The sequence below is a fragment of the Aythya fuligula genome, chromosome 1, assembly GCF_009819795.1.
Source record: "Aythya fuligula isolate bAytFul2 chromosome 1, bAytFul2.pri, whole genome shotgun sequence".
NCBI classification, from domain to species: Eukaryota; Metazoa; Chordata; class Aves; order Anseriformes; family Anatidae; genus Aythya; species Aythya fuligula.
In genome coordinates this window covers 113,526,667-113,539,191 of record NC_045559.1, presented here as the reverse complement: position 1 = coordinate 113,539,191, position 12,525 = coordinate 113,526,667, and the positions used below count along the sequence as shown (strand labels likewise).

The window sequence follows — 12,525 nt, the reverse complement described above, 5'->3', positions numbered from 1 at the left end:
CCTCTCGTCCCCGCTGATGCCTTTTTTTTTTTTTTTTTTTCTTTTTTTTTTTCTCCTCTTCTTGTTTCCCGTGTCTCCGCAGGTGCTGGTGCAGGAGCTGGAGCAGCACCAGGTCTGTGTGGAATCCCCGCCGCTCTCTCGCTGTCCTAGAAAAGCTTCTTAAGTCGCTCGGGTTTCTTCCTCCCAACTTTTTACCCCCCCCCCTCCCCCCCCCTTCCACACACGTTGTTGTTGTGGATGTGATCTCGTCCCCCACCCCAGTCCCCTCTAACTTATTTTCTCCTTCCTCTGCTTAGTTACTTCCTAAACGGTTGGATTGGGAAGGAAACGAGCATTACAGAAGTTATGAAGAATTGGTAAGACTTCTTTTTTCCTCTAAAAAAATCCTTTTAGATAGCATGGTAACGCTGGTGTCAAGACGTTTAAACCTTTAAAAGTAGGCCCAGAGCTTTCACTTGCAGATTCATGCCTGTTCTGTTAAGGCGCTGGAGTCCCTGGTGGAAAAGGCGTTTGATGTCTATACATTAGACTAACAAAAACACAAGAGGTGGTTTAAATTGAGGATATTGTTTACATAGCAGAGGTGGAGCTTGGCGTTGTGCAGTGGTACATGCCGCTGCCTACAGACGGGCAGGAGCCAATCTGCAGCACGGTTTCATTTCAGAGTTTCGCGAGCAAGTTTGTCAAGCACGTTTTGATTTGACGGTATTTATTTTCCGCCTGTCTTCCTTCATCGGTCCCCTTCAACAGATTAGGAAATGAAACCGCTGTTCAGAAATCAAGGCTTGGCAGTTGTGGTTCCCTACCAGTGTGCTCTCTTTCTCTGGCCACTCACTTTGTTTCTGGTCATAGCTTCGTTTCTAAACATTGCAAAGATACAAGTGACCTCTCGGTGGCATGTACTTAAATGCCTTCTGCTGCCGATATTGTTTGCAACAAATGTTTTCTTCCATCCCGTTTCAGAATGGAAAGCTGATTTTTCTTGGTGTTTTGTTTATCTGCTTCTTCAAATACATTCTGCAATTGGTGGTTTGAACCTTGTGAGGTGATGGCCTGGTGGTGCCTGGCCACTGTAGTTCTGTGCTGGTTTATTGTTCTTGTGTTTTCTTTAGACAAATGTTTATTCACCACCCACCCCGGTTAGGCATTCCAGGTTAATGGACTTCTCCCTTACCTGTCAGCTTGTGTATTGTTACAGTTAGATCCCCTGTCCCTTCAGTGTAACACTTGAACACTTCTGGGTAGTGCTTGTGTAGAGAGAGAATGATATTTTGTGTATAACGTTTTCTTAATTATTTAACTGCTGCGTAAAATGATAAACTGGATTCCATTTCTTTTAGTTGTCAGTGTGGTCAGTTGAGCAAATGAGGACTTAAATTAATGCTTTAAGTCACTAAAAGGCCAAGTCTTGCTAAACAGGAATACTTTCAAGCTCTGACTTGAATTTAACAGACATGAAAGTAGCATTGAGTTTAAAAGGGCTTTGTCTGTTTTTCTGCTCGGTTGTTTGTTTTTTGACCCCAGTTCTTCTGGGACTTCAGGAGTTTCCTGTGTTCACGCATACAGAGTTCGCAGATGAATTCTTTAATATGTGCCACTTCTACTTCTTTTCCCTGTACAATTCACAAGAAGTATCTATGCAGGATAATTGTATTTCAGAATACTCAAAATTCATCTTATGAAACTATTAGATTCTGCTTTTGAGGTGCTTTGGGAATCTCTTGTCCTGCCTGTCTCACTCTGAATTTGAGTTGACTGCAGATAAATAACAATCAAGTGGTATGATTATTTCTTTTCCTTTTTGTTCGTCATGGAAAAGGAGCAAGAGTTTAAAATAACCATCTTTCCGGAATCTGAATAAAGCTACTTTTAAAAAGGTGCTAGGTTTGGTAAGCATGCTTCTGTAAGTGATTCCTGATGATGGCGTGCAAGCAGAACGGTTTATAATACTTGACATAGATTATGCTGGGCGTCCTGTCTTGAATATCTTGGCTGGTACTACTCTGTGCCAGTTGAAGAGGCAAAATTTAGAAAGAAATGACGAAAAAGTGTATTTTTATAGCCTTAGCAACTGTATTTGTTCTCATAATCAACCATAACCATTTGTTGAGCTGATTTACTGCAGTATGTTTGGCTGTGTAGTAATGCTAACTGTTTCACTGGTGTTACCAGCCGCTTCCCGAGGAATATAACCTAAAACCCCCCAGACTTTGTACATTACATGTTTTTTTTTAATTCTTAAAGCGTGTTGGGTTGTGGCTTCAATCATACTGTTCTCAATACTCTGTTTATGTTTGGGCAACTTTTTGTTGAGCAAATCTTACTTGGCAGCACACGGTATTTTTTTTCCCGCCCTTCTGATTGTGGGATCAGCCTTATCAAGACTTTTCTCATTTATGCTCAGTCACGAGGCTGAGGGAGTAGCATCATGAGCTAGTTCTGCCTGTGTTTTCAACAACACAGGCAAGAGGCTGCATGCGGATGATGTTGTGGTCCTTTGCCTCTCTTGAATGTCAGGGAATTGCCTTGCTGCTGGAGCAGCAGTATGGCTTCTGGCTCTGGCTGGTTCTTTTGTGGCCCCATCAGAGTACAGTGAGCATGGGTATGTTTGTACCTGCTGATTCAGGACTGCCACTTGTTTAAAGTTATGTTCCTCTTGGTTTGGTTTACTCAAGTCTGTATAAACTCCATGCATTTAACTTCTGCATTACTGTGATTACCTTCATTGCTAGTTTAGGAGTTCTTCTGACTGACCTCCGGGGCAGGTGGGGGAACCCCAAACCACACATCTGTTCTTGACTGAGGCATCTGAGTGTATGTGGGGAAGTATTTTTATTTTTGACTGCTAGATGTAAATAACATGGGATCTCCCCAACTTCACAGGTGATTGTTTTGATCCACTTGGTTTAAGGAAGCATGGCAGTCTCATGTTGTGTAGTACTGGTTCTTCAAGGAAACTATGTTGTACTCAGACCTACTAGACTGCGCTTTACTGAACAAGTACTGTGCACTGAAGTACTAGTTGCATAAATTCTCATGCTTGATTACAACAAAATTTTTCATGATCTTGAGTTACAAGTGCCTGATTTTTATTAATAAAGAAGTAATTGGGTGAGTTAGACACCCGTTGTAGGGTGCCACACGAATGGTTGCCATATACAAGAATATTGCAGACTTTCTGTAGTAAAATACTGATGTGCAGTAGGTAATTTTACTGAAGGTGTTTTTACTACAGCTCTCCAATTCCTGAAGAGTACTTGCTTAGCTCAGTAGATGAGAACTTCATGGAATCGAGTGTTTGTAATTTGAATTTGGATATATTAAAAATGGTTTAAATATTTATGTGAATATTGATGCTTTTAGATTAATCTGTTCTGGATGTAACCATATATATGTTTAAAACTTTAATTTCTGTCAGGTGCTATCCAACAAACATGTGGCTCCAGACCATTTATTACAAATTTGCAAGCGTATTGGCCCAATACTGGATAAAGAGATACCACCCAGCATTTCGAGAGTCAATTCCTTGCTTGGTGCAGGGAGGCAGTCCTTGTTACGTACAGCAAAAGGTATGGTTTGTTTGTTGTTTGAAACGGGTATGATGCATTTTCATAAGTATCTGGTAAAGATTTTGGGGTTATTTAACAGCAGTGAGCTTTTTCACCAAAGCGGCCCATGCTACTTTTGCACTGTGTTTAAGGAACCAGAACAGCAGTGATTTATGTCTTAATAGGGTAACTACATGCTGATTGTTGTGAAAAGGAAGTTTTAACTTGTATCACAAGAGTTACTGCTACTCTGAGTGCTGAATGTTGCCAGTTTTTAGTGTTAGTGTAAATACAGTGAACCATCAGGGGACAGGTGCTACTTCTCTCCCCTCTCCCAGCATGCTGAGTAGCACACTGGGCCCCTGTGGTTTTTGATTGTGGTTGCTGTTGTACTGTGTTCAGTGCAAATCTGAGGCAGTAAAACCAGTTTTCTGAAAGTTTTCTTGGTTAATGCAAATGGCATCAAAATTAGTACATGCAAATTCTGTACGTATGCAGAAAGAAAGTCCATATCCATAATTTAAGGTGAATGGTTGGCAATACAAAAGCATGTGGTTTATTTTATATGTACGGAGTAGATTTTGGCTTAAAATTTGCCTCTTTGATCATTTTGGGAGAGAGGGGTGTGTTCATGTGTCTGCAGAAAGTTTTGTTGGGTAGCTAGATACTGTGTTGTGGGGCTAGTTCACTGGATGCAGTTGTTCTTCAGTTACCTGTTCTAACTGCTTTAAAGGGCGTACACTGATGCAGTGACTGTTTTATCCCTAGAGTTGGGATTGCAGTTATTTCAACATGAGTGAGTCAAAATGGTTTTGTGGTAAAGTTAAGAATCACAGAATTGCAAAGTTGGAAGGGAGCTCTTGAGATCGTCTAGTCTGATAATTTCACATTAATAAACGTGCTGTATATTTTGCACAATTTTTTTTGTCTTAAATACTTTGCTCTGAAAATGAGCATGAAAATTTCAGATGAAAAGTTTTGCGTTATGTGAATTGCAGAGGTGTCACCATTCAGAAGTGGTATCAAAGCTTATTCCCCCCTTCCCTTCCATCATTATAAAAAATTTTCTCTCCCTTTCTCTGGTGCTTTACTGTTCATTAAAAGTTTGGGGGCTTTCAGTCTTCTGATTTTTTTTTTTTGAAGTTATTTTAATACTGTGTATAAGACCTTCTATAGGTATACCCATTATCGTGTTTTGAAACCGCAGTTGAACAGCATTTTTATCATGCGCTTGTGACAAACTTCCACTTGATTTTAAAGATTGCAGGAACACTGTTTGGAAGGGCTCTGCATTTGCTGCTCTTCATAGAGGAAGGCCTCCTGAAGTTCCTGTAAACTATGGCGCACCACCAAATCTCGGTAAGCGTTGTTCAACACCCATCTCTATTGATAGGAGCTTATGAGGTGTATCTTGATACAGGTCTTGCTATGACACTGAAAATTGCACCTCAGCTGGATCTGGAGGCTTATCTGGAGAACTTTGCCTTCGGTGGAGTTAGGTGCAAAGGCCTGCCCACAGCACTAGTGAGATAGTAGCCTCTAGGTGAGGTCTGTCTCTTAATAAAGCCTGTGTATTAAGTAGTTAAACCAATAAGTATTTATGAACCCTTCACCTTTGGGTGGAAGGGCTGTTGTGTGATTTAACGTATAGAAAGCCAATGGAAAATAAAGATAACATTTAGCACTTCATATTTAGAGGCAGAAGTTTGGATTCAACCAAGTTTAAAGCACTGTCATGCTTATACACACAAAACAATTGGAAATACAAAAAAACAACTGTGACTTTGTGAAGTATTAAAATCACTCTTAGTAAATCCTTAAGTAATGTATTAATGAAGGTAAATAACGGTGGTTTAGAGTAGACTTGTTTTACGTGTCAATATGCTAATTCTTTGATTTCTTTGTGTTCTAGTGGAAGTATATCGAGCAAAGCATTTAACTGGATATGCAAAGTTCAGTACTTCGTTTCCAGGAAGTATGTATCAGCACGTAAAGATGCACAGACGGATTCTTGGCCATCTTTCTGCTGTGTATTGTGTTGCGTTCGATAGGACTGGACATAGAATATTTACTGTGAGTTGAAATAAATCTGAATCTGAAACTAATCATAGTTGGATGCTAGGGAAAGAACTTTGAAATGCAGGCTGTGCTAAAACTTCTTGGGGTGGATATCAGTACTGTTAAGGTAGAGCTGATGAGCTCTATCTCAGTGCTCAAGTGTGATGATTTGGTAAAGTAAAAGGTCAGAAGCATCTAAGAAATAGTTGTACTTCTTGTCAGCACCTGACCAGACACTGACTCAGGAGCTTTCTTCAGTGATGTAGTTGTGTGTTCAGCGTCTTTCATCTTCTTCATAAAGTGGTAGAAGAGAAATTGTTTTACAGTCCTTTTTTTGGTCCTTGCCATTTCTGTAAGGAATCTCCTCAAGTTTAGTCCAGACTTGTTGCTTTATATGGCATAGGTCTGCAATCCTGAACCGTAATTAAAATTTTGTTTCTTAGTGTGGGTCATATGATGTTATTTTTGTCAGTTTTAAGTAGTATACAGAGTTTTAAACAGATTTGTAATCTTACCAAGCTCTGAAAAAGCACAGGTTCTTTAAAGAACACCTAAACACCCTGAATGTCTTTTAGCTCCTTGCTAAGCATGATAAATAAATATTTCTTTCTAGGGTTCAGATGACTGTCTGGTAAAGATCTGGTCAACTCATAATGGCAGGTTATTTGCCACGTTACGTGGACATTCGGCAGAGATTTCTGACATGGCTGTCAATTATGAGAACACTATGATTGCAGCTGGAAGCTGTGATAAAATGATCAGAGTGTGGTGTCTGAGGACTTGTGCGCCAGTTGCTGTCCTCCACGGACACACAGGGTCCATTACCTCATTACAGGTATGTTTTGCATTAATCCTTCCATTTGCTGATCGGTGGATACTTTGTGCAGCATTAGAAGTTGTATTGAACAAACAATGCTTGCTTTCTTAATGTAGAACAAATTAGATGTTAAAAATATTTGAAAATAAAGCTGCAGGCTTGTAAAATAAAACAGTGAACGCAACTTGACCTAGTGCTAACTTTATTTCTGTTAGTAAGTACTGCAGATTCTCTAATTAAAAATCAGTACTTGCATACAAATAAGTGAGTGGTAAATTTACAGAAGTGGAAAGAGGAGTCCATAAGCAGAATTTAGTACTTTGTCTTGTTAATATTGAATGTGAAGTTTTCGGCTCTGACTGAATATACCCCTTGGGTGTTCTGGGGTTTTGCTTTTATTTTTTTTCCTCCTGTTTTCCTGTTCAATTGGCACTCATACCCAGCACCAGCGTGCCAATGTACTGTGAGGACAGCCAGACCACTGGGTGACTGGAGAGGTTTTTAGAAAACCCTTGTGCATGGCTTAAATCTTAAAAAGTCCTCTTGGCCTTGAGGACTGTACATGTAACCTAGTTATTTGTGCTTCAGCATGTAGAAACTCTTAAGATGTGGATGGATTGTAAGAAGCAGACAGGTCATGAGACTCAAAGCTAAGTTTCACTTGACAGCATGGTATGGAAGGTTTGAAGGTATTTAAATTGTAGAAAACATGAAGTCATTTGGGGGAGGGGGCTGGGATTTTTGCACCTGACTTTAGAGTCAGGTGTGGTAGTAGGATTTAAGTTGGTGGGATGCCCTAAGGTTAGCTAGCTATCATATTGGTAGGGAAATAACCGCTTTTCTTGGTTGCTTGTTGAAACTGGGGAACACACTTACATGAATACAGCCATTTGTCTTTGGGTCATTAGTTCTTTGAGAGGAAAATCAACACCTCATGTCCAGGTTGTGGAGAAAAGTACTTTGTGGTTGCTGTTACTGGGTTAAGAAGTAGTTCACCAAGTGTTCTTACTTGCTCACATCCAAATGCAAGGAACTGATGTTCTGTTTACCATGACAGTTGGCATGTGAATGGCAAATAAATTTCACTGTGTATGTCTCTGTGGTTTTTACATGACTAAAATTATTTTGGTGTTACTGTGTATATTAAGATCTGAACGTTTAAATATTGATGCCAAAAATTGAAACCACAAGAGAAACCTACTTATTTAAAATTAGGTTCCTTGCTTCCTTGAAGTTCCTGAATAGTTAATGTAAAGACAGGAATCCATCTTCACTTATAGACACTAAATGAAAGATGGTAGTGCTGAATCCCCCCGACGTTAGCCTTTATAATTTTGTAGATGAACTACCTTGATGTTGAAAGACATGTAAAGCCAGTTTGTTAAAATACTTTAAGAGAGCTGTTCCCAGGCAACCACCAAGCCCTCTGCCTGTGCTGTTTGACTTGTTGGAACTGGAGTGACACTGGGCGACGTTCTGGGTGACATTGTGCCCCCCTGGTGTCAGTTCCTGGAGATGTGGTGTGCTGGTTTATGTGGGTGGCTGTTCTGGTCCAGTAGGTCATTCTTACAGCTTTGGTGATCAGATACTTGTGTTACTGTCAAAGCTGTGTAATTTCAAAAGTGCAATGATGTTTAGTGTAATGTGTTAGGAAACAGTAAGTTCTGAGGAGTGGCTGAGGTAGTTTAGTCTGAGGTTATTTAGTCTGGAGGAGAGGAAGCTGAGGAGAGTCCTCATTGCTTTCTGCAGCTGTCTGAAAGGAGGCTGTAGCAGGCTGGGGGTCAGTCTCTTCTCCCAAGCAACAAGTGATAGAACAAGAGGAAATGGCCTCAAGTTGCTCCAGGAGAGATTTAGATTGGAAACTAGGAGACCTTCCTTCACTGAAAGGGTTGTGAAGTTGGAACAGGCTGCCCAGGGGAGTGGTGAAGTCCCCATCCATCCCTGAGGGTATCAAGAGACGTGTGGATGTGATGATGAAGGACATTGTTTCTTGATGGGACTTAGGTCAGATTAATGGTTGGGCTTGATGATCTTGAAGGCTTTATCCAACCACAGTGATTCTATGATTTTATGTTATGTATTTAAATTTGAAAGCATTTTGATACCTTGTGCTATTGGTGGCCCTTTAGACTCTGTCTTGTTTTGGGCTTTGTAATTCCTTATTTATCAGATAAACCAGCATCTCATTATCCAGATTTGCTATGTTTGCCAAGGAGATGAACAGGCTTACAGGAGAGCTGAAGAGGGGCTACCTGCCAGCTTTTGCAGTTCAATTAAAAAAATATAGTGGTAGGAGTAATTGATGAACAATTTAATCAACTTGTCATGTAAAGTTTTCTGAAAGGTTGGCTTTGTGCACAGCAATAAAAGTGTTTTAAGCATGTATGAGGACTTCCTATGAAGTTGTATGTGCTTGGTTACACGTACTCAGACTATCTCATAACTTAGGCTCTGTTTAATTACAGTATTTAAAAAGCAAACATATCTATTGAAATCTGCTTTCACTTTTTTTCCGGTGCTCTGTCTGCTTCTTACTTCTTTGACAAAAATTTTTAGTGGGTGCTTGTGGTTGGTTAAAACTTCCAAACCAAAGCAGTGAAGGAATTGTTATATAATGCAATAATTGAAACATGCAACACAAACTTATTTTAGAGTATAGGAGGTGTTACTTCTGAAACATTAAAAAATTGTCAGTTATCAACAACTGCTTTAGTTAAAACTTTAATTCAACAGTTTTAGTTAATGCAGTATTTCACATTAGCATTTTTAAAAGTTCCTGAAAAGTTCTAAAATGTCTGGTTTTGTATGTTTCTGACTTCTACTTTTTCCCCCCTTTAGTTTAGTCCAATGGTAAAAGGCTCCATGCGTTACATGGTCTCTACGGGTGCAGATGGAACTGTTTGCTTTTGGCAATGGGATACAGATTCCATGAAATTCAAGTATGTAACTGGGTTGTTGATGAACTCCTCTTATGCCATACTCTGATTAAAATAAGTTGAGTGCTTTGGCAAATGTACTTCGGCTTAACTAGTTCAAAAATTTGTTTGTGTGATTTAAAAAAATGTTGTGGAAATAATCTGTGATGTAATTAAAGCACGATTGCTAGTAACACTTTAAAAACTTGTTACTTTGTCTGGGAAAATGAGTCAAGTTTGCTGGATTTTCTGCTTAATGTTGTTCTGAGTAGCTACTTTGTGAGATTATGGCCATGTCAACTGGAGGAGTATGCACATGACTGGCAGAACAGGAAACCAGTCTTTTAAATCACATTGTGCACTATTGCAACACTTGTATTTACTTCTGTAAAGTGTTATGAATTTGCCTGGTGTTCTGCAGTAACAAAACCTAGAGGGCCTTATTTGAAGTACCACTGGTGATTTGTAATGCAAAAGCACGAGTTCAATACCTCGTGGATATGTTTTGGAGGGGATAAATCATACTTCTCACAGGATGAGAGAGAACGCACACTCTTTGGCATATCATCTTATCTTTGCTGGATAATAACATTTTGCAGGAAGAGTCATAAGATGCTGGATGTGTGGGCTTCAAATACCATTTGTGTGTGTACAGAAATTTTGAAAAGTAAACCTTTCTGCTCATCCTCCTGCACAAGATGCCCAAGTGTTGTTGTTTAAGGAGTACCTCTTATGTAGCTGTTCAAAGATGTTCTGAAATTTTGTGAAAAGCTAAGTTGAGTGACGAGTCCTGTTTCAAGCAACTTTTTCTTTTTGTAGCAATCGGCCAGTGAAATTCACAGAGAAGCCTAGGCCAGGAGTTCAGATGCTTTGTTCTTCATTCAGCGTGGGTAAGTCAGGTGCAGATTGAATGTAGCACTGTGACTTCTCTTCCTCCATGAGCACGTACTATGATACTCTTCTTGTGACAGCTTTAAAATATACAAGCACAGCCACCATGTACTATGTAATTGTATATAGGTGGATTGTTCGCCTGGGACATAATTAAATGTCTTGCCTTAGCTGACAGTGAAAGACCGTGGAACTAAGTGATGCTATTTTCGAATTGCCGTTGGTGGTTTGCTGAAGTAAAAGTCAACCTGATGTTTGTTTGCTCTTTGCGTGTCTTTACTGGATTTTTATATTTGACTCCCGATTCTGTGCCAGTTGTATGCAAGGATTGTCATAAAGATCCCTTCTTACTTAAGAATTTGTAAATGTATCTGTAAAAGTGCTTCAGTCCTGGCTTCTAGCCTCCTTTCATTCTAATCACGTGGGTGACTTATTTGGGGATGCTTGCTTGTACCAGACAGCATGAATGTCAGAAGGAACTTGGGAACAGAAATGAAATGCAACTCAAAGTGTAGCTTGTTAGCTCCTCACAATAAAATGTTTTGGACTACCCTTGCAGGAGCCAAGAAGCAGATGATAATATTGTTGTACCGCACTGGTCTGCTTATCCTGGCGTACCTATACTTCCACACGGTTGTGAAGCGATTCTTAGGCCACAAATGACACACGTGCTACAAATGATACACGTGCTATCATATAGATAGTTCTGAGGATTAGCTATATTCCCTATAATATAACATCGGTGTGCACAAGCAGTGGTGGTAGATATTTCAGCATTCCTCTAGTTACATATTTTCAAATTTTTGTAACATTGAGCATGACTGTTTGTTTTTACCATGTCTGAGAAGGCTTTCTGGGCTGAGAGGGAGGTTTCATTCCACATCTGTATGTCAGTGGAAGTTTTTAGTTACTTGAACTAAGAATCTGAGAAATGTGATCTATTTTAATTTTCTTACACGGTAGCTTGATGTTTTTTTTTCCACAGGTGGTATGTTTTTAGCAACTGGCAGTACTGACCATGTTATAAGGATGTATTTTTTTGGCTCCGAAACACCTGAGAAAATAGCTGAATTGGAGAGTCATGCTGTACGTAAGAATTTTAAATCTACTGGTTAGTCACTTAAAGCAGTATTAAAGTAGCAAGTTAATTTTGTTAGTGAATGTGTAATGATGTTTTTATTGGATGTATTTTTAGAACCTACATAGATTTCAGCCAGTTACCTCAATGTGACTTGACCATTTTAAAGGGTGGCAGGAATCTCTGATTTTAAATTGTGTGGTTTGCTCAGTTGTTACTCTTCATGATGCGAGTGTGCCTATCCACTTCTTATATTATGTACACAGGAAGTATGTATACTGAGAATATGAATTTCATTATGCAGGTATTTATGTTCTGACACATTTTGTTAAATCTTTAACTGGGGATTGAGGTTCCAGAGTTTTCCAGAATCATTACTTTTTTTTTTTTCTGTAGCCTAGTCTAGCAGATCCTGCCTTCTAAAAAATCTCAGGGAAACTTGGCTTGCATTCACATGAAGTTTGAGTAACTTTTTCTTTCCAGTACTTGATGCTCAAAGAATTTTTAAAAAATATTTTTTTAATGTGTCTTTTATGCAATCAGTGCAGTGAATTTTCCCATGAATAGGACTTGGGTCCTTACATTTATATAATTTTATGCTTATATTTTTTCACTTGAGTATTTAACTTTGTTTCTTACAGCTGTCACTTTTAATGTGTCTTAATCTTGCTCCCAATTGTCATTTTTGAATGTAAACATAAGAATGTAAAATTGATCATTAGTAGGGTTCTTAAGTTGCCGGATAATGTCATTTACACCTATTTGTATTGCTCTGCTCGTAGGCCAGTGTAGCTTGGTAAAATGATTCTGTATTTCAGATGAGAAGGCAGCTTTTCTGCCAGGTATATTTTTAACACATGATTTAAAATCTCTGCAGAATTTTGTACTGTTTAGATGTGCTTTGTGATAGAACATCAGTTAAGACAGTTAACTTTTTTCCACACAGTTTTAGTTTTAATATAGGGAATTTAGATTTAGTTGAACTCTTAAATCTCTTTCAAAGGTGGCTTTTCAAATACTCCCCTTTCTCAGTTTGTTTGCTTTGATAGTTTTTTTTCTAATACCAACTCTAAGTTTAAGGTGGTATGACTTGATCAATGCATATTCTATCTGTAGAGAAGACTTCCAGCTCTGTAAGATAAACTAAGTTGAGCATGGTATCTGCTTTTCCTGTTGTTTTTATTATACAATCTTATATTTCTTTAAGGAATATGTAAG

At 38.9% G+C, this 12,525-nt stretch overlaps 1 protein-coding gene across 2 annotated transcripts in view; it reads left to right on the top strand.

The window, feature by feature from the left end:
* The window catches only part of BRWD1 (bromodomain and WD repeat domain containing 1), a 56,705-nt gene that overhangs the window by 446 nt on the left and 43,734 nt on the right, over positions 1–12,525 (top strand). For both annotated transcript variants that reach the window (XM_032189885.1, XM_032189875.1), the window contains exons 3-11: positions 83–112; positions 297–356; positions 3,419–3,569; positions 4,809–4,907; positions 5,461–5,621; positions 6,220–6,441; positions 9,262–9,362; positions 10,158–10,228; positions 11,215–11,315. In XM_032189885.1, coding sequence (XP_032045776.1) covers positions 83–112; positions 297–356; positions 3,419–3,569; positions 4,809–4,907; positions 5,461–5,621; positions 6,220–6,441; positions 9,262–9,362; positions 10,158–10,228; positions 11,215–11,315 — 996 coding nt within the window. The remainder of the gene's footprint in view (positions 1–82; positions 113–296; positions 357–3,418; positions 3,570–4,808; positions 4,908–5,460; positions 5,622–6,219; positions 6,442–9,261; positions 9,363–10,157; positions 10,229–11,214; positions 11,316–12,525) is intronic.